This window comes from Uranotaenia lowii, chromosome 3 (genome assembly GCF_029784155.1).
Source record: "Uranotaenia lowii strain MFRU-FL chromosome 3, ASM2978415v1, whole genome shotgun sequence".
NCBI classification, from domain to species: Eukaryota; Metazoa; Arthropoda; class Insecta; order Diptera; family Culicidae; genus Uranotaenia; species Uranotaenia lowii.
Genome location: NC_073693.1, coordinates 310,785,390 through 310,812,420, shown reverse-complemented (window position 1 = coordinate 310,812,420; position 27,031 = coordinate 310,785,390). Strand labels below are relative to the sequence as shown.

Here is a 27,031-nt window from a genome sequence, read left to right as displayed (position 1 = left end):
CTGTCGGTGAAGCTGAGCAATAGAAAATTATATTGAGCAAAAGAAACTATATGGATCAATGACTACTCCCCATTTGTATCGTCTAATAAAATCTGTTCTCTGGCAACAGGCAAAAAAAAAATTAAACTACTAGTGTCGCATTCAAGAGCTAATAGGCGTTTATTCTTTGCAAGCGTATAGATAACTATTTATTAATTATTAAAAATTCAAAAAAACCAAGAAAAAACAATAAAAAAGAAAAACTCTAAAAATAACTTAAGAAAAAGTTTTGACTTCAACGATGACCGCCCTAAAAAATTCGATTGGAAATCGTTCTGTTAATGTACCTACAACGTTTTATTCAAAATGTATTTTTATTCATAAAAATGTAAAAAGCACACCACACACCATCAAAGCTTACAAAAATCAGTATCAATGTGCACGTAAGTTTTCGGTTTCTACTAGAAGCATCTGCGGACTCCCCAACCATCAGTCTACCGTTTCCGAGATTGTTTTCGTCAGCTTGGCCCTGTCCCCGGAATTAACTCCGCCACTGCTAGTCCACGCGTTGCCATCCTTCATGGTACTTGCCGTTCGGTTGTCCAGGATGGCCAGTGCTTTCTTGGAATTTTGCACAAATTCCATTAACCCTCGGGACATGAAATAGGGTTTGTTAATGCCATCGTTTGTTTCGCAGTCTTCGCAGAAGCTAAGGAAAATGGTATCGACGGTCATCTGCAAAATGAACATTGAAGTTAGAAAATATGGTATTGGTTGAAGCATCATTAAAAAGGAAACATCACCTCATAAACCGTCATGAAGCAGTGCGCAACCAAATAGGCAAATATTCCCACCAATATGATGGGTACGTAGGGATGATGCATCCCGGACTTCTTCTGGATCACCTCCATGCCGATGAGACAGGTCACAACGACGACGAACACCTTGGACAAGATTAACACGAAATCTCCCACCGAATTTATGGCAAACACTCGCAGGGCGTTGCTCGACAGCAACCGGAACGCATTCTTGCCCCCGGTGCAGAACGGATCGCCGTGCATGGCCGTCATGATGTACGCGTTGCGCGTCAGGTACTGCAGAAATTGTTCGAAGCACTTCAAACAGCACTGACAGCACTCGAAGATGCAGGCCGTCACGCGGTTCTGGTGGTCACGGGTGTAGTACTGGAAAATCGAAGGAAATTTGAAGGAAGTTAGTGAACAATTTTACGATTTAAGATCCGTTTCAGACGTTTGATTCAGTAAAAAAGTTTTAAAGGTTTGATTAAAAAGTTGAACGTAATATCATTTTGGCATAGATTCTCAAAATACGAAATACGTAATGTTTTACTACTTTACAAAGGACGCTCTTTGTCTTTTTGTAAATCTACAAATTCTCAGGTTTTGTTAACACCTAAACTTTTGATTTACACCTGGATTTTTAGTAGGTATCTAAACGCGAGATTTGCACAATAAAATTATATTTAGAAGAAAGGCTATTTCATACCGGTTCTATTTTTTTTAAACGAACACAAACACACATAGAATCTCAATTAATCTTGATGTTTCCTCGAAGAGATTTCATTAACTTAACTCTAATCGTACATATATTTCGAGGATATGAAGGCTAGCATCTTACAAATGCTAAAACCACCAACCCACAGAAAGTGTACTATGTATGCCTGGATTCGATCTCATGACCGTTAGCTTAGACACCTTGAATGCTATCCTCTAGACCAAGGGCAGCGGCTCAAATGGGACACGAGTGGGTTTGGTCAAACTTCTTTGGTCCACCCACAATCACAATTCTTGTACAAATTAGACCCAAGAATCGACCAGGGATGCAGATGTCATGTGTCTAAGCAGTCCAATAAAACAATAAAGTCAAGTTTAAAAATGAATAAAATTTACTCAAAATTTGTGTGATAGCTGAGTAAGTTTGACTCAGCTTGTTGCTAGTGACGCCTCAGTGTTTTACTGGAAAGATAGGTATATCGATTTAAAATTTTTTAAGCGTGTGGAAAGTGCTTTTCAAGCCGTCGAAAACAAAATAAAAAGTTCAAATTTCCCAGTGAAAACCAATCATCCACAACAGGTTGCTGCAGTAATTTGATTCTAAACATAAATTTCAATCAACCGAATATAAAAAAATGTTGTTCGATGAGCTCGATACGACGGATGAGGAATCCGATTTGGTGAAGAAGAAAAAGAAAAACAAGATTAATGGAAAGCTGAAGCTTCATACGAAGGAAGATTTTTTCCCGGAAGGATTGTACCGGGGGCCCAATTCCGGTTGTCCTCTTCAATTCTATTGGCCGGTGTACATCAGTGGCTTTAAGTTCGTTTCGCCGGATCGCAGCACCTGGTACGATCAAGTGGCAAGTTATTTTGCCTTTTTCGGATTGCCCACCAGGATGATATACTTTTGCGAGTCGGATGAAAAGCTTCTCCAGTTCCAGTTGCGATACCAGGTGATGGATATGCTTGTCTATTTCATTTCGGAGAAGGATTACGCCAAAGCCATTAGAATCTGCCATCGGGGAATCAACCATGGTTACCTGATGAATGTAACCTGCGGTCGAGTTCACGATCAGTTTGATTGGTCCAGGAGTTGCTTGTTCAATGAGGCGGCCACCGATTACGTAACTATTCAAGATACTTACCTATACCCGCTAGAGTTTTTGGCCGAGAGAATATTCCTAAAATTCGGGAAGGTTGAATTCGTCTCTCGGTTGACTGCGACGAAATTTGCTGTTCAATTCGAAACCAAGGAAGAGATGTACAAAGCATTGAGAAGTCAAATGATGTTTGTCCCATTCGATAACTTTTCCGTTCTCTGCAAGCAACGTTTTGTTGAGTCTGATGTCCTGTCAGACATAAGGCGTTTGATAGCAACGGATCCTTTTTTTATGGTCATGTTGCCGAAGCCACATATAATAAAATTTTTCCTGCTAGGAAAAACGCCTTATGTGGGAAGCGCTTGGAGGCAATCTCGATACCCAATTCTATCCGAGTGGGCAAAAGGACAGCTGGCGTCGAGGAAAAAACCTGCCACTCAAGAGAACACCATTGCCGCAGTGCAGTCTCAAATGGAAAATCTACTTATCAATCCGAAAAACATAAAGCTGATTAACGATTTTTTGAGAGCTCGGGGCGCACCTAAAACTTCCCGCCAGTTCGCCAAAAACTGTGTGCGAAAAATCCTTGAGTGCGAATTGACATCAGATACTTGAAAGCAAATAAATAAATGATAAACGAAACTAATAAAGGCCGTTAGAATTATTTTTTTTAACAAATTCAAATTTAAAAAAATTGGAATTTCAGTGGAGAATTCCTATCTAAATTAGAAATGTGATCTGAATTCTGAACATCCCTTGTTTTGATTAGGCATTATTAATTCTGGCTTTCAAATCTAAATTTTACAGAAGAACCTCTTTCGATTTTATTACGTGTAATTGATTCCGAATTAAAATAGTCCCGAAAAACAATTTTACACCCATTTTTTTTTAATGGTACAGTTTATAAAAATAGGAACAGTAGTATTGATTGTACATCCAAAACAGTATATGACCCTAATCGGCTTTTTTATGGGTGACTCTGGTAACCCCATTCAAAAAATCTATCAAGGGGCCGTTCAGATACCACGTGGACAGAAAAATGAGATTTTTGACCCCCTCCCCCCCCCCCCCCTCCGTGGACAAGCGTGGACACTTGGCAAACCCCTACCCCCCTCCCCGGATGTCCACGTGGACAAATCTGATTTTTTTTTCTAAATCTAATTTGTCAGTAAGAAAACAAAATTTATTCACTGTTTTGCCTTTTTGTTATTGAAATGGCGATTTTGAAAAAAAAAAAAAACAAATAAGCATTTTCTGATATACAATAATTTAAAAAAATTAAATTTCTAAATTATCATAAAAACGAACGCATACAAAATCTCAATGAAACTTGAAGAGATTCCTTTTTCCAAACTTTAGGCTTTTCTTTCGAAGATATGATGGCTGGCATTTTACAAATGCTGAGAATCCACAGAAAGTGTACTATGTATGCCGTGACCGGGATTCAATCTCATCCTCGCTAGCTATCTTCTACCCCACGGGCTGCGGGGGGTCTTATTTATGCTTTCAAGTGGCTACTAATGGTTCAAATATAAACTGGAAAGCTTTGAAATTTTAAGATTTTGATTTAAACTTTTTGTTTTCTCAGGGATTTTAAATCAACTTGGTTCATTTATCCCGAATTTAAACATCTTAATATTTATTCACCTTTAGAAAATATTTTAGAAGTAAGTATGTCCACGTGGACATGACCTAAACCCCTACCCCCCTCTCCGTGGACAAGCGTGGACATTCCCCCCCCCCCCCCCCCCCCCCTAAGTGTGGTATGTGAACAGCCCCCAACGAGAAATTGTAGAGCTTCTCATTTTAGGAAAAGTCAGAAAATTTCATGTGTCTAACTTCAACCGTTCCTAAGATATCGCATCTGGAAGGTACAGTTCGGGTCATATAGATTAAGGTTGTCAGAATTTTTTCAACACGTATCCGGGCCGGACAAACCGGGCAATTTTTTATAAAAATCCGGGCACTTAATTTCTAAATCGAAACTGAAAATCCGGGCAATATCCGGGCAAATTTTGTCAAAAACCAGAAATAACTCAACAAAAATCAAGCTAAAATGATTGAAAAAAAAATATTTTTTCATCAACATTAAAATAAATAAATTGAAATCGTATTTTATTCTTTTCATGATTATTTTTGCACAATCTGCTAATTTTTTTTGTTTTGGTAGCTAAATAAAAAAAAATTACAACAAAATTTAATTTTGTTTTTGTTTTATTGGCCAAATAAAGTGAAAAAATCCTTGCATTTTCAATGAAATCCGGGAAACCGGGCCGGGTCGGACTGTTCTAAAATTTTGTATCAAATATCCGGGCTGGTAAACGGTGGATAATGTGCAACACGAGACCCCATAGTGGTCATATCACCTCTTATTCACAATTCCTATCTCACCTCCCCTGGGCTGGGATGCGAGTAACCTAAGCGGAGAGCGGGTACCCAACCCCGGTGGATGCTTTGGTCGTATGCAGACTGAGAAGGTGGCCGCACGCGTCTGTTCCTCAGGTCAGGGGCGGCGTGCAACAACAACCGAGCGTCTGTTCTCCAGGCCAGGGGCGGCTCAAACAGCGTCTGTCTTGCAACAAGCGGCTGAATTTATGAAATGCGGCTCCCGCCAGCTAAGTCCAAGATGGCAGCCCCATCGCGGGATAGGGACTTTAGGCTAACAACCTACTGCTCCTGAAATCTTGTATTGTTACGGAAACTGAGAGAAGAAATAACCGAATTGGAACTTTGGCAACGACTTTTAGCATGAAAACGCGGACTAGAATTGGAACTTGGAATGTTTTGACCCTTGTCCAGCCAGGTAAGCTGGCTCAACTTGCTAGAGAAGCTATAGCCGCCTCAAGCTAGAGATATTGGGACTGAGCGAAGTCTGTTGGCCTAACACTGGAGAACACAAGACACAGTCTGGGCAAGTACTGCTTTACTCTGGCATACGAGGAGAATACGCTACTCGGGAAACAAGGATTTGGTTTCCTATTAAGCCCGCAGGCCCATGCGGTCCTTAAAGATGGGAACCGATCAACGAAAGAATAATCGTAGCCAGATTCAGAACACGGGTTAGAAACCTTACAATGGTCTAGTGTTATGCTCCAACTGACGTTGCCGATTTGCAGGAGAAAGAGCAGTTTTACAGTCAATTGAACAGCGTGGTTGAGAGAATTCCGAAGGGTGACTTTCAAATCCACTTAGGCGACTTCAACGCAAAGATTGGCTCCGATAATCAGGACTTTGAGCGCATCATGGGGCGCCATGGCCTAGGACAGATGAGCGAAAACGGAGAGCTGTTTGTAGAATTTTGTGGCAACAACAACATGGTGATCGGTGGATCGCTCTTCCCCCATCGACCAGCACATAAGGTCACTTGGGTATCCCGAGATGGCCGAACAGAAAATAAAATTGACCACATCTGCATCAGCCGAAAATGGAGAAGGAGCCTCCTTGATGTCCGCAACAAACGAAGCGCAGACATTGCATCTGACCATCACCTCGTCCTTGGCGAGATACGACTGAGAGTTGCGCGTGTTCAACGGCGCGAGAAGAAAGTCGGGTGTCGATACGACGTCCGCCGGTTGGAGAATCCAGAGGTGAAAAGGGCATACGTTGAACAGCTAGAATCCCGAGCCTCGGAATTGCCGACAAACGGAACAGTCGAAGAACAGTGGTGTGGAATCAAGAATGCCTTTATCACGACGAGCCATGGTACTCTCGGTAAAGTTTGTGGAAGAAGGAGTGAATGGATGTCGGATGAAACTTGGAGGATGGTCGATGATCGGAGAAAGGCGAAAGTCGGAATTGAGCAGGCATGTACCGGGTCAGCCAAAGCAGCCGCCCGCTTACGATATGCGGAGCTGGAAAAGGCAGTTAAACGAGCTTGTAGACGAGACAAGAGAGCCTGGACAAACTCCCTAGCCGAAGAGGGAGAAAGAGCCGCCGCCAATGGAGATATCCGATTACTTTATGACATTTCTCGCCGCCTCAGTGGTGCAAGGACTAATGCAAGAATGCCGCTAAAAGACCGAGCAGGTCAGTTATTGACCGATCGAACAGATCAGCTCAAACGATGGACTGAGCACTTCGAACAACTCTTCCGAGTCACGAATAGCGATGGCCAACAGAACCCGCAGCTTGAAGCGCCAACAGTAAGCCGCATAAATGGCGTCAACTCGGAAGCGCCCTCGCTGGCTGAAATAGAAGCGGCAATCAAAAACATGAAATCCAACAAAGCACCTGGGATCGATTGCATCCCTGCTGAAATGCTGAAAGCCGACCCTGCCCTATCAGCACAAATGTTGCACCGTCTTTTCGCTGACATTTGGGATACTGCAACATTCCCGGCCGACTGGATGCAGGGTATCCTCGTGAAGATCCCGAAGAAAGGAGACCTGACAGAGTGCGGTAACCAGGGCTGGTAGCGGTTTGACAATGAAATAGTAGTGACTTTAGTGACCAAAATTTGAAAAAAAGTGACCAAATAGTGACTTTGAGGACCGAAAAAAGTGACCAAATAGTGACTATGTAGAACGAAAAAAATAACTTTGAAGTACAAAAAATGTGAGAGGGAGGGGGGGGGGGGGGGGTTTCGAAATTCAAATTTAGATAAAAATAATAACAATACCAAAAATAAACAATTGAAAAGAAAAGGGTTTTCTTACACCGTATGTCACCCATGTTCAACACAAAAACTAAAAAAATGACTGATTAACAAAAGTTTGGAAACATATTACAAATGAATGTTTCAAATTTTCGATAAGTCAAGAAAGTAAGAAATACACACAAAATTTCCGAGGCCGAAATTTAGCAAAATTTTGCTCAAATTTGACCAGCTAGAAATTTAGCAATCAAATTAGCAATTTTTTTCAACTCAAATTTTAGCAAACGGGAGAAAAAGTTAGCCGCCGAAATTTTTACTCACTTTCTAGCAAAAATCGGCGGAAAATACCGCGGGAAATTTTGTTTATTATTATTTAATTTGAAATTCATGAGGAATATCCAATAACTGAATAAAATACACGGATTATTTTATACTTCTATTTATTTTTAGGAAACTTTCATGCATTTCACGTCATCACTACTAACATATTTTCACTTTCACTTTGACTGGGTTGTGGAATTCCATTTGATCTTTTCGGTTTGTTCCGAAGTGGCGGCCGTCGGGCTGATTTCAGTTCCTGGTGGGTTTCGAACATGTAAATTTAATGCTAGCACTTGACATCTTTTCCGGCGATCATCCTTATATTGTCGTTATGTTTGCCGGCAGCGAAAACCTGGTTGAAAAAATACACAAAATTAACCGGAAATTCTTCGTGTTAAGATCGGTCCTCACCTGTGTCGAATTGTTCACCATTTGGAAGTCGATTAGGCCACAAAAGCCAACGACAGCAGCGAACTCCGCAACCGCACTACACTTCCGTTTGTTTGATTTGTTTGGAAACGGTTGGCGGCGGCAAAACGGCTACCAGGCGGCTACCAAACTTCGGTTTTACTCAAAAACAAGCTAATTCAGCATTTTGCTAAGTCGATGGCAAAATTTTTTTTTTGCTAACTGGAAGTAACCGACTATTTTTGCTAAGTGAAGGCCCAGAAATTTTGTGTGTAAATTAGTTTCAAAAGAATTTCTTAGCAAATTTAAAATTTAAAAATATCTGAACTCTAAACTAAATGTGCAATCTTGTACAAAACCTACCATGAATAGATGTTGGGAAAATGATAATAATTGTTAATTTTTATTCATCTAAATTTGGAATTCTTTTATTCATTTTCAACTGGAAGTTGAGTGAGAAATTCCGCTGTTATTTTTTAATTTGAACAAAAAATATTTAATCACGATTTAAAATGTGAATTACCGATTACTGAATAAGAAATGAATTTTGAACAGAATTCATTCAATGTGTGATGGTTCAATTTAATTTTATAAAAAGAAGATTATATTTATAATTATTTTAAAAGTGCCAGTTATAGAAGCCAGACATAAAGCCTTGAATAAAGTAAAATCCTCCAGTTATCAAAATTTCATTTTTGAAGCTTGAATAATAACTTCATGTTCAACCACACTGACAAAGAAATGTTAGAAAATGAGTAATTACGTGAATGATAAAAACTGATGAAAAATTGAAAATAATGAGTTCAAAACTTTTGTTATTAATATTGAAAGCACAAATCAAATACAAAGTTAGTTAACATTGCGTATTAAAATTTATTTTTAAAGTTGCTACTTAGAACAATTTTTCAAACTTTTTAGATTAATTTAAAAACTATGATCGATCCAAAAAACATGATTTCATATAAAAAAAAATAATTAAAAGTTTTCAAATTTTCAATCGCAGGTTTTTAAGCTTTAAATTTCAAGCTCAGAGTATTTTGTCTCTTTTGATTAAAATATTGAGTCCTAGAAAGAACAGAAGGTTGAAATTATGTTTTATTCTTAAAAATTTGGAGTTAAAGGCTTATGGTTGAAGAACACGAAAATTCAGAATTTAAAAACAAGGAAACAATTGTTAAAAATACGACTTAAAAGTTTGATTAAAAAAATCCGACAAGTTGATTAGAAAATTGAAAAAAAAACTGTACAACAAAATTCGGTAAGTTTATTTGAAAATGAAAAAAAATATGGAAATAAAAAAGATTAGTTTTGAAAACAATTCAGGAAGAGTTTTTTTAATAAACATGTTTCACTATAACCATTTTGGTGCATATTTTTTGAATTATTGATTTGGTAAATAGTGTCCTAAACTAGAAATTTTGTCAAATTCGGCCGAACACATTTAGTTTTGGTGATAAAGAGTTTATTACTATATTTATCAGTTTAAGTGAAATCAAACATTGATAGATAACTGATTATGGAAACATATCATTACAAATATTTTTGACATCACAGCAGAAAGTGTAAAAAGACTTGATTCTATGTAAAGCTCATCAATTCATATAAAACTTTTATTTTTAAATAATATGTTTTTGATTTGAGTTTTTGTAAAAAAAAGTGCAGAAATTTCTCTATAGATTTTTATTTATTTTCAACAGTCATTTCAATAACAAAAGCTGATAGAAATATTGCATATTTAGATTCGGGGAACCCAAATTAGTTGAAATTACCGTTTAAATTCATTGCACCTAAAAAAATGTAAATTTTGTGGCCTTGTATAAATTTTTAAAACCCTTTTTTTAGGTATTCAGTAGAACAAAAAACACGAAATAAAATTTAGTCTGAAATTGTTTTTTTTTAAGAATATTTCATATCAACATAACATTTGTTATGACATAAAAGATTTTTTTAAATAAAAAAAATGGTTCGTTTCAATCTCAATCTTAGTTACAGTTCTTAAAAAAACCCATTTTAAAGACCAGATAGGGTTTTTGTTTATCAAGTTTTAAGTTCCAATACAAAAGGTTGATTGAACTGAAAATAAAAATCTACAATCAAAGTTAGTTTCAATTCATGAACGTCAAATAATGTCGTAGATCGAAATGTCTTAAGCCAAGGGTGATGCATGTTGAAATTCCGCCGGAGGCGAAAAAAATTTCTGACTGACTGATTAAGTAATTTACCGTTACTACGTATTTTCGCCTCATGTCAATATTTCCACGCGCAACTCAAATAACTCTTTCATTGGTTTATTTTCGGTGAAAAAAGTGACTTTTGGTGATAAAAGTGACCATTTTTCGGAAAATAGTGACTTTAGTGACCAAATGATGAAAAAAGTGGCTTTTTAGTGACTGACCCAAAAAAAGTGACCAAGTCACTAAAAAGTGACTCGCTACCAGCCCTGGGTAACTGGCGTGGCATAACTTTGATCTGTACAACCCTCAAAGTACTTTGCAAAGTGATCCTGATCAGGATCCAGGAGAAAATCGACGCTCCACTCCGATGGCAACAAGCTGGATTCCGATCCGGACGATCATGTGTGGACCACATCAAAACGCTACGAATAATACTGGAACAAATCAACGAATTCCAGGACTCTCTTCTGCTGGTGTTCGTTGATTTCAAAAAAGCATTTGACCGACTGAACCACGAAAACATCTGAGCTGCTCTTAAACGACGAGGGGTCCCAGAGAAACTAGTCCATCTCCTCGAAGCACAATACGAGGCATTTTCGTGCAAGGTCTTGCACGACGGTGTCTTGTCCGAACCAATCCCGATAACTGCTGGAGTGAGACAAGGTTATTTATTTTTTTTATTTACATAGTATTCCGTCTTACGACATAACTTGACGAACATAATTCCTAAAATTCACTCTGTCCATGGCAACCGTTCTCCAATTCCTCGGGCACCCCACGTTCGCCAGATCACGCTCCACTTGGTCTAACCAACTCGCTTGTTGCGCCCCCGCTCGTCTTGTTCCTACCGGATTCGTGGCGAACACCTGTTTTGCAGGACAGTCATCCGGCATTCTCGCAACATGTCCCGCCCAGCGTATCCGGCCAGCCTTCACCACCTTCTGGATACTGGGTTCGCCGTAGAGTGGCGCGAGTTCGTGGTTCATCCTTCGCCTCCACATTCCGTTCTCCTGTACGCCGCCAAAGATGGTTCTTAACACTCGTCGCTCGAATACTCCGAGTGTACGCAGGTCCTCCTCGAGCAATATCCATGTCTCGTGCCCGTAGAGAACAACCGGTCTAATAAGCGTCGTATACAAGGATGTATCCTATCACCGCTGCTTTTTCTCATCGTAATGGATGAGATCTTGACTGGATCGATAGACTGTAGACCAAACCGAGGATTCCTGTGGAATCCTTCAGCAATTGAGCAACTGAACGACCTTGACCTGACAGACGATATTGTTTTGCTCGCCCAAACACAACAAGACATTCAGAGCAAACTCGACGACCTCACCGAAAGCTCCAAGGCAGCAGGTCTTAAAATCAATGTCGGAAAGACCAAGTCGATGGAAATCAACACAGAAAATCGTTCCAATTTCGTGGTAGCTGGACAACAGGTTGAGGTTGAGTGGAGTGCTTCCAGTATCTTGGTAGCCAGATTACGCCTGATGGTGGTACCAAGAAGGACATCGAAACCCGGATCAGAAAAGCCCGATTTGCGTTTGCGAGTCTCTGAAGCATCTGGCGCTCACGCCAGATCTCTCTACGAACTAAGATCCGAATCTTCAACTCACACGTCAAATCCGTATTGCTGTAAGGGTGTGAAACTTGGTGCACATATGCGGTGACGACGCGAAAACTGCAAGTTTTTGTGAATCGCTGCCTGCGGAACATCATCCGCGCTTGGTGGCCTGGCAACTGGATCTCAAACGTTGAACTTCATCGCCGGTGTCATCAAAAGGCGCTAGCTAGACCATTTTCGAGATAAAGCATGAAGAATTTCGGATCATATCCCAGTTGAAAGTGTGTGGGGCAAGAACGGACGTATGAGTGTATCGACACATTCTCCCCATATAACGAGTCAGTCTTGATACGGCAGTCAGTTAGGTGCATCCCCACGGCCGGTTCATCGATAGAGTATGGCGTGGTGGGTGATCTCTAGTGATAATCCAAGTTGCACAGAAAGGTTATAATAATTCGTGCGAATAAGCGATCATTTTGCTGCTCCCAACTACCTTATAATGATTTTTTTTAAAAAACTCACCATGACCAGTTTGAGTATTGCCCTCAGAAATTGTACCACGGCTATGATGAACGACCCGAGCGCTACGGTTCCCATGTGGTAGCGCACTAAATTGCCGAAGCTCTTCAGTATCGGGCTGCCCAGGTTGGACTTGTTTCGGGTGAAAAACCAACAGGCCACCGCCCCGGCAATGACCATGTGCTGGCAGCCGATGATGAACTGACAGAACCATAGGAAGGCCAACAAATTGTACCACCGGGTGAACAGCATGGTCGAGTCCTTGACGTACTTGGCGCTCTGGTTGTTCTCCACCCGTAGCATTCCGGAACTCTCGATCCACATTGTGAAGTACACGAACAGGGTGATAACCGCGGCGATCGATACGAAAGTCTGCAAATGTGATAATTTGATCAGTAAAATGTGAACTTAAATAGGTCAACCCAGTTGTTACCAGAATAGGTTCAAGTAGTAAACAGGGCATGTTGGAGACGGCTTTTCCGGCCTCCTTGAACAGTTGAACTACAAGCTTGATCCGTTTCCTCATAACCAGTACGATGAGGTACACCAGAACCGTCGCAATTGTGGCGGCAATTGCGTAGTACAGATAGTTATTGGTGCGAGTTTTAGCTCCTTCACCGGCTTCCGATGGAAGTTGTCTCTTCTCGAAGTCCCATTTCACCCAAAGCCAGATCGTGCCCACGGTACAGGACGCGATCACGGCAATCAGCACCAACCAGACGATCAACCCCGGAATGTATCGTAGCAAAACTAGCGTGAGTAGCGAAAAAACGAAAGCGATGGCACACAACCACAGGACCTCCGGGTAGCACGTTTCCAAATCCTCCGAAACCTCCTGGAAGTAGTTGCGGAGACCAGTTTTGGTGGCCACCTCTTGGGCCGCGTTTTTCTTAAGCACGCAGCGGTTGAGGAGTGGTTTACTGTAAAAAAAAAACAGTTAAAAAGTTAGTTGGTGCGTTTGCCACCCTTCAACGTGACGACTTACTAGCCTTCGAAGTCCTCACATCTTGCAACACACTGACGATGCAGGTCACTAGCAATTCCTGAGCTATCTACCAGCAGATATTTTTGTTCCGTACGGTCAGTTCCCTAGTTGGACAAATTTAATAAATCAAAGGAAAAATGTTTTTGTTTGATATTCTAGTTGACAATTTTTGGTATCATTGTGCCGCAGCTATGGAGCAGGAACGAGGTCGTCGTTCCAGAACAAGGTTGAGCTCATTGGAGGCTGCGCGTTCTCATGTAGCGATGAAGATTTTGACAATGAATATTGACACTGGCTAGAACTTATAGATTTGATGACATCGCAAAGCCTATTCCGAGGTCCCGCAAAGTCTCTTCCGCCCGGATGGCTTCGGACGTCTTCTGGAAGACGGTGGACAATGCAATGGTGGAACTATCTTTTTTGTATTGCTAAGTGGGAATTTGACTGAAGGTCATATTCTTAAAGGTCGGAGTAGGCGTCGAAAAGCTGACACAAGTTTCTTTTCTCTTCGGCCAAAATCTATTTTTTAGTGAAAAAATGAAAAAATCGATTGCTTCGATGAGACGAATCTCAACACTCCTCCTCAACACATGCATTTCGCAGCCTTCTAACTGCCTCCGGCGGCTCCTCCTAAAGATGGGACTACTCCTCTTCAACTCACGCACCGGAACACGCTCTAGCCCCTGTTGCAACTCGATGACCTTCCATGGCACCAGTTCGACGACCTTCACCGGGATCTGGCACGACGACCTCCACCGAGATCTGGCACGACGACCTTCCAGTGCCTTCCAGTCTTACGATCTCCCAATGGCTCTGGCCCGACGACCTTCCATGGCTCTGGTCTCGGCGATCTTCCTGCTGCGACTCGAAGTTCCCTTCCACCTCGACGACTTTCCTAAGGCCTGATGCTTCTAGTATTCCTACGACTTTCAATTGGCTTTCCAGTCCGACGACCTTCCATGGCACCGGCTTGACGACCTTCCGTGGTATCCCGCTCGTAAGTCCAGTGGCTCCTGGTTCGACGACCACCACCTGGTTCCTGACTTGACGACGTTCCATGATACCGACCCGCCAACCTTCCATGGCTTTCGGTACGACGACCTACCAGTGGATCTGACCTCGACTCCCTTGTTGGCACCGGCCTAACGATCTTCCAGTGGCTCCGGTTCGACGACCTTTTTGGTTCCGGCTCGACGCTCTTAATTTGGCCCGACGCCTCACCAATGGCACTTAGACCTTCCCCTGGCTCCCGACTCGCCGACCTTCCAAGGATCTAACTAAACGACCTTCCGTGGCACCTGTCTGACGACCTCCCGTGTTTCCTGGCTTGTCGACTTTCACCTGTCTTCCCGATCCGATGATCCTCCAATTGGCTCCTGGTCCGACAACCTTCCACGGTCTCCGGCTCGCCGACCTCCAGCGACCCCGGATCAACCACCTCCATATGGCTCTGCTCCGACGACCTTCCAGAGGCTCTGGTTCCTGCCTCGATAACCTTCCAATGGATCCTGGTTCGTTGTCCTTCGGGGCTTCGGCTCCTTCCTTGTTGTCGGTTGTCGGACCAACAGTCAACTGAAAGGTCGTCGAACCGGGAAGCCAGAGGAGGTCAACAAGTCAGAAAACACGGGAAGTCGTCGGACAGGTGCCATGGAAGGTCGTTTGGTCGGATCCTTGGAGCGTCGGCGAGTCGGGAGCCAGGAGAAGGTCGTAGTGCCCTTGGTGAGACGTCGTGCCAAATTAAGAGCGTCGAGTCGGAACCAAAAAAATTATCGAACCGGAGCCACTGGAAGATCGTCGGACCGGTGCCAGCAAGGGAGTCGAGCCCAGATCCGCTGGTAGGTCGTCGTAACGAAAGCCATGGAAGATTGGCGGGCCGGTATCATGGAACGTCGTCAAGTCAGGAACCAGGTGGTGGTCGTCGAGCCACTAGAGGACTTACGAGCGGAATACCACGGAAGGTCGTGAAGGCGGTGCCATGGTCGGTCGTCGGACTGGAAAGCCAAGTGAAGGTCGTCGAGCTGGACCGTTAGAAGCGTCAGGCCTCAGGAAAGGCGTCGAGGTGGAAGGGAAGCTTCAAGCCGCAGGAAGATCGCCGAGACCAAAGCCATGGAAGGTCGTCGGGCCAGAAGCCACTAGAAGTTCGTCGCGCTAGATCCCGGTGGAGGTCGTCCAACTGATGCCATGGAAGGTTATCGAGTTGCAACAGAGGCGAGAGCCTGATTTGGTGCGTGCGTTGAAGAGAAGTAGTCCTATCTTCAGGAGGATCCGCCGGAGGCATTTAGAAGGCTGCAAAATGCGTGTGTTGAGAAGAAGTGTTGAAATTCGTCTTATCGAAGCAATCGATGAGATGAATAGCAACACACGCATGATGATGTTTGTTTATAATTAATAAACAACTGGTAATTGTAACCATGAAAATGGTTTAGTATATAAGGTAGCAAATTATTAGAAATAAAGTATTCCAAGTTCTACCAGCAAGTAATGCAGATCTCTTCTTTCCACTACCTAAAGTGCTTCCAACAACAAGTAGTTGAAGCGATTTAATCGTTGAATCTTCATCATATCCATCGATTTCTCCGGAAGGAGCTTGGATCCGACTTAGACCAAATGGAACATTCTACAAAAAAATTACCTCGAAATTTGAAACTGTTTACCTTTGAATCGACCCTTGAATAACTAGAAGGAGTTTTAAAACATTCTTGTGTACATCGAAAACACCCGAATGTCAACAAAACACCAATGATCTTGAAAGCTATTTTACAAAATACAGTCTCATATATTCATTGGTTTTACATTCTGATGTTATCGATTAAATTTTATTATTTTTCATCTGCGGTAGAAATCAGGCTTGGTTCCTAGGTACCTAATGTTGCATCAAGAATCTAATTTTTATTGACCGTAATGAAGTAATCAGAAACTGTCACAGCACAGCTCCGAAAAGGTCAATTGATTGCATGCGGTCCTGCATTGATAAATACGACCATAATTGGGCTTTAGAGCAATCGTTTTCATTTAAGGTCAACCGTGTAATGACATCAATATCTTATTCAAGGGCACCAGGAGATAGGCACGTATAAACCATATGTAAGTTTGTATGCTCTAACGATTTTTTTCCAGCCTCTAACAGTCAGTACATTCTAGTGTGGAACCCCCATTACCTTCGGCCTTACCTTGCACGAGAGATCCTTATCTGGTTTGTTGTCCCGGCCACACACATTGGCACAATCGTCGTAGCCATTTATTATCCGGTAGATGTCGCCAAACGCCATGCAGTAGATAATGAGCGCCAACTGTCGTCCGTCGGCGTATGTGGTGTGTACCGGAATCGGTCAGCCAGCAGCCCGCAGAATGTCATGTCACGCGGTTTCGGTTCATTTGGTTCCAAGGTTAGGAAAAATAGACAACAACAAAAGAAAAATCGTTCCATGAATACACAAATAAATCAATGGGGAGGGACCATACAAGGTGCTTATTAATAATGCAGTTTGATGTTTTGCCAACCGGTTTGAATGATTGAATCATCACGGATGTTCGTAAGGGAATTTCTATGTTAGAGATGCTCCAAATTAGATTCACTTTCGACGATTTTGAAAACAAAACAATAAATCAACTTTTGGCAACAAAACATCAATCTGTTATAATTTATAGTTCCTTAATTCTTTATCATACCAGTATGAAGATGAAAGCTGCTTTGAATCCTATGAACAAAATGTCAGTACAGTGTCGATCCGTTTCAAATGCATTGGAATCACCTCGTTGTAGCGAAGGAGATTGTGATTGCTAAAATGAAACAATGATAAAATTGATTAGACCGCTACACTGCTACATATTGTGAACAAAAAATTTGCTTTAGAATGTAGGATAAAACAGGATGGTGAGGTTGAAACTAGGAATTAAGGACCCATGTAATGTAACCATAGCAACCTTCCGCCAACCAAGAACATAATACCTTATCGAAAAACGTCCTGAAATTCTTCTAAAATGCGGATATTGACAAGTAGGCTCAAAGACACAAGAACTGAAAATATTTGTAGATTAAAACCTGCAACTTATGGCCTGGGAACTGAATCTCAAACGTGGAACTTCATCGCCGGTGTCACCAAAAGAATCATTAACATGCAGAAGATTAATTACATTTGCCATGAACGAAAATCGGTTTAACATATGGCCATTGGCAAACGGAAACGAAACTTTATTGATATGTGTTTCAACATCCATCGTATTCTGTTACGCCTAGCCCAGAATTCTTCCCAGCAAACATTTTTGTAGGTATCGCATAAACCTCGAAAACCAGCGTTTACCTACCAAAGTGGAGGCAATATACATACATATTTTTAACTTCTAGCTTAAGCGATAAGAATTATACAAATTGAACAATATTCAACACCTTATTCGTAAATCCTGGAAGTATGCGAGAGAGCGCAAGTTTTACTCTCAATTTCATGTTCTCATTTTTATCAATTGAATCCCGCGTGGGAGAAGGAATTTGCAAACATGGCGGACTTTTTATCATATCCGATGTATACCGACTTTTAGTAACCATTTTTACGATCGTTTACTTATTTGATAGGAATTACGATTCGTATAAACAACAAAAGAGAAGAAAAATCTTGTTTTTTTTGTATAAGATAGAAAAAGACAGAAAATTTTACATACACATGCCTAACGTAAGTCAGGAGAACACTGTCTTGAATTCACGGAGTAATTTCGCGTTCCTGCAAACTCGTACAAATGTCATCCTGAATGTCAGGAAATATGAAGTGTCACGAGATTCAGGTAAGGTTTCGTTCAAATTTCGTTAAAATTAGGCAGTTTTCTGTGATTCGAAGAACCATTATCCCGAGCGGATATTTACAATCTTATTGTGTGGATGAATGAAACATTGTTTTCATTCAAAACGAGAAAAAACTTCAATTTGGGATTGAATATTAAGGGGAACCTGGTTAAAAACTAACAATTCCCTTTAAATCGCGAAAGGAAACCATCTCTAGCTTACAGGAGGTTTAAGAAAAACTTCCAGCAACCACAGCAACCTTTTCGACCCTACAGACAATTTGACAGTTGTTTTCCTAAGCGATTTTTCTGTCCCGAGAGTGTTCAGGAAGTCAACCGAATACAGGAAAGAAATCTCCTGTCTCTCGTGACCTTGCAGTTCTTGAGTTTGTGCATTAACGTTAGTGTTTTATTTAATTATTGTTTTCGAAAAACGTTTTTCGTTATTTGAAGCGCAGCAGGTTTTATTAAGGACAACATCGAAAGTGCTCCTACATTCCAATTTGTTACTTTCGTGTCAGTGATGAAACGAAGTGTCATCCAGAAGAAGTCGTAAGGCTGAAGACGGTCGAGTGTCTGTAAGTTATGCGCTTTAAACCTCATTTGTTTCGAAGGACCAACCGACGGAGTTTCAATGGAGCTCAATTGAGAAAACTATTTAAGACTTGTTTCGTCGCAAGTCGTCGCATAGAATCAGCATGATCAAGAATAGACATTATTATTGTTTGTTTTCAGCTAAAATGCCGTCCAACATAATCGAATGCCGAGATCAGCAGCTACATCGTTAATTTCAAAAACAAATCTTTTGCTTAGAGTACCGCTTCTCATTGAGCTTGAGCTTGCTATCAACTACGGTCCACCTACGACCTCACCTCCCAGCCAACATGAAATCGTAAAAGAAATCATCGTCGAACTCGTATATAGATGCAACTCAAATCGGATTCGTAAATATGTACACATACCATTCGACCATATCGTTTATTCATCGTAGAAGATGCAACATCCCAATGAAATACGACTTAGTTACGATATGTTGGATGAAGTCGTATTTAGTTCCACCGATGTCAAATGAAATCTTATAACGATCGCATAAGATTTCTTAAGAAGCATTTTATTGGTACACAAATTACTATCGAATCGAAATCGTAAATGACTTCGAATAAATTCGTAAAGAATACTACGTAAGCATCATCTTTCGTATCACGTTGTATGTTTACTAGAATGTCCCATTAGTAGGCAAATTAACACCGTGTCTTTCCGATATAGCTACAAATATTTTAACAAGTATAATTATAATCGTATAATCGGTCACTTTACCCACGATATAAATATATTTAATGCGATCAAATCAGATTCGTATTAACAGATACTTAGCGTTCGCCCACATCTCATCATGATATTAAAACTTCATCGTGATAAATCGTGTTCAGTGGATGTGCAATTTTGCGATCCTGCTTGCAATTTTGTATCAGCATTTGAGTTTTGTGAAAGTTGACGACTTAAGCAAACAAGCAAACGGATGAAATAAAATAATAAAGGTAAGTTTTCGAAAAACAACGTTGGACAGAAACCTCACTAACATTTTCCTTTAAAAAATAACAGGATTACTCTCCCCTACTAGGCTCAGATTAAAAAAAACCCGCCGGATAATTACCCGACGATTTGCATGTGCATACTACGAGTATCAAGGAATGTTCACGGACAGAATTGTGGCCCGGCAATTTTCGCTGTAAACCCGAAAGAAAGAGGCGTCAAAGATCCTGAGTGAGGCATGGAGGCGGTGGCAGTTAAGAAAGTAGCAAGCAGGACAATGCCCGGTGGCGGTACCTACGAAAATATATGTGGTTTCAATGTTAGTTATAATAAAAATCAGTTAAAATCATCAAATAATTTTATTTGTACCTAGCGTCGTATTTCAATCACAATATTACACATAACATGCTACATAAAATGGTCCGCAGAATCGTTTTATGATACAAATCGTACATGAGTACATCCCAACTCACATAAAATATCGTTTAAAGAGTTCATCAAATGTCAAATTGCATCATATCGTACAAGCTTACAACACACATCTTATAAAATGTGACTTAAGTTGTCAACCGATGTTAAAATCTCTGAACATCGTATAAGACTGCAACACATCTCGCATAAAGGGTGACACAAATCGACATTCCATCGTCAGATTGCTTCGAGTCATACAAGAGTATAAAACATCTCGCATAAAGGATGACTTAAATCGCCAATCCATCGACAGATTGCTTCAAGTCGTACAAGAGTTCAACACACCTCGCATTAAGGGTGACTTAAATCGCCAATTTATCATCATATCGCTTCAAGTCGTAATAGGGTAAAACACACATCGCATAAAGTGTTGATGGAACTGTCAATCCTCCCATCATCGTAAATGCGCATGAATCGAATCCTTGAATGTAACGTATAAAACGACGCCAATGCGACATAAAGTACCAAAGTATTTCTAACATCGTAAATGACATCACATATGATGTTGTCGATGTCGTTAACCAGAAAATAACGAAAACATGTACGTATATTGCCTCCACTTTTGGTAGGTATATGCTTTTTTCTAACGTCATGTACGATGATTTGTGTCGACATAGACGTACGTATATCTTTTGATATACCTACCAAATTGTTGGCTGGTTAATGGTATAATGGTGGCACTCCGTGATTGGTTTGAGATAATTAACATTGCACAGTGAACCAAATGAAAGATTGCAGGGATCAACAATCTCACTGTACAATTTTGACGATCTCCTACTTTCAAATATTAATCAATAACGACGCCGGCCAAGTCCGTGTAGTCGACAGAGGAAGAGAATTGCAGCACACGTCATGATTTGTTTTGCAGAGACCGGCTGTACGCCATCCCTCCGAAAAATCTCACGCTTATTTTCGGGAGTAAACTCCTATCGTGTTCTATGATGCAATAAACAAATTGTTAAACAAAAGGCCTTTCATCTAGCAATAAACTCGTTTTAAAATTTAAAATGGTGATATCACGATTTATAATCGCTCTCACTCTGCCACAAAAAATACGATGTTAAATCAAGCATTTTACAGGAATTTTCATTAAGTTTAATATATTGTAATGATTACTAATGAATATGTGAAATTGAAAAAAATAATATAACATCTAAAAATTGGTTTAATCAAATTTGGCATATGGCTTAATATGCTAGATTTAACTACTGTGTGGATAAATTAACGATTACAGTACCGTATCTTACTTACGAAAACTATGATTAAAGCTACAAATGCAGAATTTGTTGAATCAAAAGTTTCGAATTTTGTAAACTTTCTTTTGTAGAGTGGGCTGTGGGAAGTTGACGTTTAAACTTAATAAAAATAAACACTGAACGTGCGTTACTTTTCACTGCTGAGTCAAAGTTTCTCCAAAAACAGACGGAATCAGCAAAGATACCAGATTAAGCATTAAATTCCTAGATTCCAAAGTGCCCCTTTTTCTTCTTTATCGGTCGCTCCATTATTAAAAAAATTAAAAAAACACTTCAGTGTCCTGTTACAGACTACTCTAGAGTAGATATACCGCTTCTCATTAAGATTAATTAATGGATTTGGAAAAAAAAGATTTTGCATAATTCGAATTTAAATGTAATCATCAAAAGTAAATAGTCGTGAGCCTACAGGATGGTCCCAAAACTTTCTGAAAATTAAAGGATTATTTTGAATATGTTTTTATCGAAACGACGGTGTTATCATGGAAAAATTGCCCGCATTGTTTATAGACCCTAGCTGAAGTATGAAATTCGTCTAAATCAGTGGTTTTCAAACTTTTTTTTCTCACCGCCCCCTTTTGAAAAGTTTTTGAGCTCAACGCCCCCTTGGGAAAATTTTACGAAAATCTTAAAAAAAAAATGATAATCTTGATCGTCGAAAAACCATTAGCTTTTGCTTTTATGTTGTTTTGAGATTTAACTCAAAATTTATTCATTCGGCCCTCAGAGCCAAAGGGGTAGGGGGTTTTATAAGTGTAGAGATGGTTAATGTTGATCTAATGATGTCAAACGATTCTGCATACTTCAAACAATATTTCGTGATTTTTCAGATTTTTGAAAATTTTTCACATACCATTTCGTTCCAAAGAGAAATGCAAATTTTTGAAATGGAACTTTAATGCGTGTTTTATCGAAATTAGCTTTAATACACTTATACATACTTAGTTTGTAAGAATTTTTTTCAGACGTATCTAGACCGGATAAATCCGGGCGATTTTATTTTTAAATGCGGCAAAATCCGGGCATCTGATTTTAAAATGTTCAACCCATATTCAGGCAAATTTCTGTGATGGTCCCTTAGGCCCATTTGGGTCCTTCCTCCACCCCATACGCATCTTTAGAAGTGGGAGGGACTGTTTATCCTATGGATAATTTTGTTTGCATTAGTTTATTCAATTTCAGTACGACTTGTTCGTCTAACTCCCGCGTATGTCCATCACCGTACAATTTTGTATCTGATGTATCCTCAGATCTTCATCACTTTTATATGATCCTTTTTAGGATTTGTCATTATTTCAAAATATCTGCTTAACGTGTTGTATCGCCTGTTTCTTGAAAGAATTTATGTTTGCACTATCTTTGATGCTCTGTGGTAAGCTGTTAAACATTTTCAGTCCGTTATAGAAAATTGATCGTTTAGTCATATCCTTTCTCGCACTTGGAAGTCTGAAATCTTGGGCTCTTCTTGTATTGTAGCTATGTACATCATTGCCATACTGCAAACCGTCTAGTAGATAGGATGGTAACATTCCGCTCTTCATTTTATAAATAAAAATCAAACTGTTATATGCAATCCTCTGTTTGACTGACAACCATTGGAGAATATCGAGCATTAGTGCACTTGGGGTGTACCGGTTGCATCGCATTATCTTATTCTGAATTCTCTGCAGCCGTTTCGTTTGTGTATCTGATGCATGAAGTAATATTGTAGCACAGTAATCTAAGTGCGGCATAATAACAGATTTCACGTAGATTATTTTTGACCAGAAAGTCATATATCTGTTTATTCTACAAAGTACGCCATATTTCACAGCAATTTTCTTGATTGTGTAAATTTGGTCCAAATCACGGAATAATTTAGTAAAAATTTAAGAAGAATACATTTGAAATATATTATCCCCATCAAACCACATCAGCAGATTTTGAATCGTATTTCAGGCTTCCAAAACACAGGCCATGATTATTTGTTTAACACTTGTCTTAAAAAACTTCTTGTTGGACGTATTGAAATATTCGGGCAAGCTGGCAACCTTATCTCATACCCTTTTGGCTTCAAGGGCCTCATATTGTTTATATCCTCCAGTAAACACTTAACTCTATTTAAAGTTTCCTAAAACATAAACTGTTTTATTAGTTTGTTTGATATCAAATCACATATCTTAAATTTTGGCAAACAAAATATTCTCCATTTTTTTTGCATTATTGAATGCTAATTAATTACGGTCAAGCCGGTGAAACGTCAAAAATATTTTTATTTCTTGATATCTGAATTTGAATTCAGTTCAAAGTTATGTAGCATTCACGGGTCTTAAAGTTCAACTAAGTTTCGAAAAACCTTATTCCGCCAACGTTAGTGATTTATAATTGCATTAAAAGTTTATCCATGGCAAATGGCACAATTGATTTTTTGAATGGATTATAAAAAAAGATGAACGAATAAGCACTTGAAATTGAAATTCTCTTATATTTTAAACTTGAACCTAGTGTTTAGACCTGTAACATAATTCATTGTTTTGCATCGAACTTAATCGTTAATATTTCAAATCTACGTTGTTTCTAGATTTGGGAAAATGTGAACTACGACCTCACCGCCCTTCTGAGCCCCCAAAAATTCCAAAATTGAACTCACCGCCCCCTTCTTGGGGGCGTTGGAAGCTCTTTGGTAGGGACCACTTTGAAAACCACCGGTCTAAATGTTTTATACACCCTTTTCTTTGTACTGTATGATACTGTGTGAGTGAGATGGAGATGAAATTTCCCCTATTTTTTCTTACAAAGGCCTATGGTACCTGCTATACTGCCGTTGGAAGCATAATTGTCACATGTTACATTCTGAAATTTCCTACTTTTTGGTGTCTAGAGGACTTATTTCAAAATTTTTGTTTGCCGTTTTTTGATAGAAACATCAAGTTCACTCTAAAAAACATGTTTTTATGAAATACAATAAAAATATTCATCACAATGAGGCGGTAGACTCCAAAATTCCTCACATATCAAAATGTCACATGTAACAATTATGCTTCCAGCGACAGTATAGGTGAGTGTAGGAGTGAGTGAATAGCTTTCCGCATTCTTTCCCTTTTAATGTTTTGCATCTAGACCGTTTGCTTTGTTGTGGGGTAAAGGGTGTATAAAACAATCTGTGTGAGGATAACGTCATTGAATGGCTCTAAATTTTTTAGATCCTTTGCTCAAACTACATTATAAATCTTACGAAAACTGAAAAACTAAAAACGGTTTTTGTGTTAAGTAGAGCTCATATTGGGCTTTTTAAATCCACTGAAAACGGGTTTTGTTTACTTTGTCTTTTATAACCCTTTTCACATGCTGGTGCTGAGTTGTTTTCCGGAGGATGAAGATAGAATTGGGTTGTGTTATGGTAAAATAAGTGTAATTTAAAAAAAATCAAATGGTATCATTTTTTGGTGATATTTAATTCCTGATGCTAATCAACCTCAAAAATGTATACAGTGAGCGAAATAAGAATAGTACCACTACCCAGCAAACATAACATCGCATAAGAAATGTCAGCTCAACTCGTTAACAATGTTAATGCGAATCGTAATTCCTACCAAACCAAGTAAATGGTCGTAAAAATGGTTAGTTAAAGTCTACCGACTCGTATATGACAAAAGTTCGCCATGTTTTAAAGTCTACCGACTCGTATATGACAAAAGTTCGCCATGTTTGTAAATTTGTCTCCCGCGTGCGGGATTCAAATGAGAAAACAACCTTGTTGTTCTCTTTGCGATAAGCAGTGCAACCAGATTTCTAAAAATCAGAGGGTCCATTTGGATAAACTGGCCAATGAGAGAAGCAGCAAATATTGTCGCTGGCAACAGTTTGCATGCATTGAGAGCAAAACTTGCGCTCTCTCGCATACTGTCAGGATGTACGGTAAAAGGTGTTGTATATCGTCCAATTTTTACAACTCTTATCGCTGAAGCCGAAAGTTAAAATATGTATGTATATTGCCTCCACTTTAGTACGTAAATGCTGTTATTTCGAGTTATATAAGATGATTTTATAATGTATATGAAACGTATAGCAAAGTTTGTTGAGAAATATACCTACAAAAATGTTTGCTGGGTATGTATTTTACTTGTTAAAATATATGGACCTTAATAAACCTGGAAAACAAATATTGAGCCTTAATTTGGTTTTAACTGCAAGATAGTGCTGCCATCTACGACTTGAAACTGGAAAAAGTATGGATTACTGAAAAAAAAATCTTAATTTTTGAATTCCAACCTGATTTTTTCTGGTTTGGTTTGGTAAAGAATTACACAGCAAAAATGATTTCCTGTAAAATTACGCAAATATCCTGTAACAAAAAGGAGCAGGACATTTACCGTAATTTTACAGTTCGAAAAACAAATTACGTGACATTTAATTTTTAGTGTACAACTTTTTTACAGGACATTTGTTGTATGAAACTTTCTTTAACTTTTAAGGAAAACAATTTAAAATTACAGGTTTTGTAAGTTACAGGTTGATTTATTTTAAAGGTTGCAGTTTCAGTGACACGTTATAGTCAAAAAAAAATTCTGTGTACAGCTCAAACATCACATTCCTTAGTTCTAGAAGAGCATCTCTTTAACCCTCTTTTAAAACCTTTGAAAAGCTTTGGAATTCTAGAAAACTCCTTAAAATGCAGTTATCTATTCAAATAGTTCGTAGAAGCATTATTATTCACTTTTACACAATAAATTTTTGGAAATAATTTTGTTTTTATTGAAAAACACAAGTGGTACTATTTTTTATTTTTGGTTTTTCACGCCAGTTGCTATGTCCTAAAAAAGTAAATTTATGCTTGATTTATCCGTTCCACAATTCAAAACAAATTGTAGAAAAAAAAATTAGGTGATTTTCGATCATTCATATTTTAAACAAGCAAAACACATAGTGGTACTATTCTTATTTCTCTCACTGTATGCGCTTATAGGATTTTCTACCAATGTATGCCGTGCCCGAAATTCGATCTCTTGACCACTGTTTTAGAAGATTTGAACAGTATTCTCTGGGCAACGGTCGACGGTGGAAGAGATAACAAACAAGACGGAAAAATAAGGAGTCACATCTGAGTGACATATATCTGATGTTTATATGCGGGGTGTCTTACTCCCGAAATTGTTTGAAAAATAGTTCGAATACTTCCCACAAAAAAGGGCAGCATAACTGTAAAACTTATTCCTGAATGAGCCTCAACTTTTGAAATAACAAAAACAAATCGGTTAGGAGATTCAATGTTTGGTCAATAAATGAAAAATTCTTCTTAAGTTATTGAATAGTTGACTTACCTCGACCGATTCTCCGGGAGACACTTTATCACTTCTGGCTCCTAGGCAGCAGCAAAGCATTTTTGTATCCGATGACGGTTAACGACGACGATTGTTAAATTTCTGTGGTAGAATTGCGGATCCCATTCAGTTCGACTCCAAGTCAGCAACCCAATCGATTACGATTCATGTTCCAACCCATTTCTGAGATCTTTCCACACAACATGAGATGTTTTCAAAGATAACAACTATTAATGCGTCATGAATGGAAAAACTTTCACTATTCCTCGAACAAAAACATGGAAAACAAATCCCGCCGCTATCGCTTTCGGTGAACTTTAACCTGTCCCGTTTGGGGTTTGGGGTCGGCAAAACGTGAAAGTGATATCCCCCCAACAGTTTGGACCGACCGTATCCTTCAATCGTTGGCAGCCAACTGATGTCCTGACAGCAGAACCTGAATGAAGGTTTGTTGGTTCAATTGGGGGTACACTCGCAGGTCCTCGGGCCTATACGTTAGTTGTTTTTCTGGGGTGGTATGTCGGTATCCTGGTAGTG

The 27,031-nt window shown here is 39.5% G+C and overlaps 2 protein-coding genes and 1 long non-coding RNA gene across 3 annotated transcripts; 1 reads left to right on the top strand and 2 right to left on the bottom strand.

Annotated features, from left to right (window-relative positions):
- Nucleotides 1-334: 334 nt before the first annotated feature.
- LOC129756530 (choline transporter-like protein 1) lies at nt 335-27,031 on the bottom strand. Its single transcript, XM_055753442.1, has 8 exons — nt 26,495-27,031; nt 16,831-16,941; nt 16,332-16,451; nt 13,162-13,265; nt 12,610-13,096; nt 12,180-12,548; nt 783-1,163; nt 335-714 (listed from the first exon to the last, which is right to left on the bottom strand). Exons 1-8 carry the CDS (start codon nt 26,552-26,554, stop codon nt 469-471), a joined length of 1,878 nt encoding a protein of 625 aa, XP_055609417.1. The 5' UTR covers nt 26,555-27,031; the 3' UTR covers nt 335-468.
- On the top strand, nt 1,966-3,236 carry LOC129756531 (uncharacterized). The gene has a single exon (XM_055753443.1). It carries the CDS (start codon nt 2,129-2,131, stop codon nt 3,209-3,211), a length of 1,083 nt encoding a protein of 360 aa, XP_055609418.1. The 5' UTR covers nt 1,966-2,128; the 3' UTR covers nt 3,212-3,236.
- LOC129756533 (uncharacterized) lies at nt 7,614-8,281 on the bottom strand. Its single transcript, XR_008739477.1, has 2 exons — nt 7,923-8,281; nt 7,614-7,863 (listed from the first exon to the last, which is right to left on the bottom strand). It is a non-coding gene; the product is annotated as an uncharacterized LOC129756533 (long non-coding RNA).

Coding starts and splice junctions, on each gene's coding strand:
- LOC129756531 (XM_055753443.1), top strand. CDS start 2,129: ATGTTGTTCGATGAGCTCGATACGACGGATGAGGAATCCGATTTGGTG.
- LOC129756530 (XM_055753442.1), bottom strand. CDS start 26,554: ATGCTTTGCTGCTGCCTAGGAGCCAGAAGTGATAAAGTGTCTCCCGGA. Junction 13,266..16,331: donor ATAAGGATCTCTCGTGCAAG/GTAAGGCCGAAG, acceptor TTGTCCAACTAG/GGAACTGACCGTACGGAACA. Junction 1,164..12,179: donor CAATACTCAAACTGGTCATG/GTGAGTTTTTTA, acceptor TCGATTTTCCAG/TACTACACCCGTGACCACCA.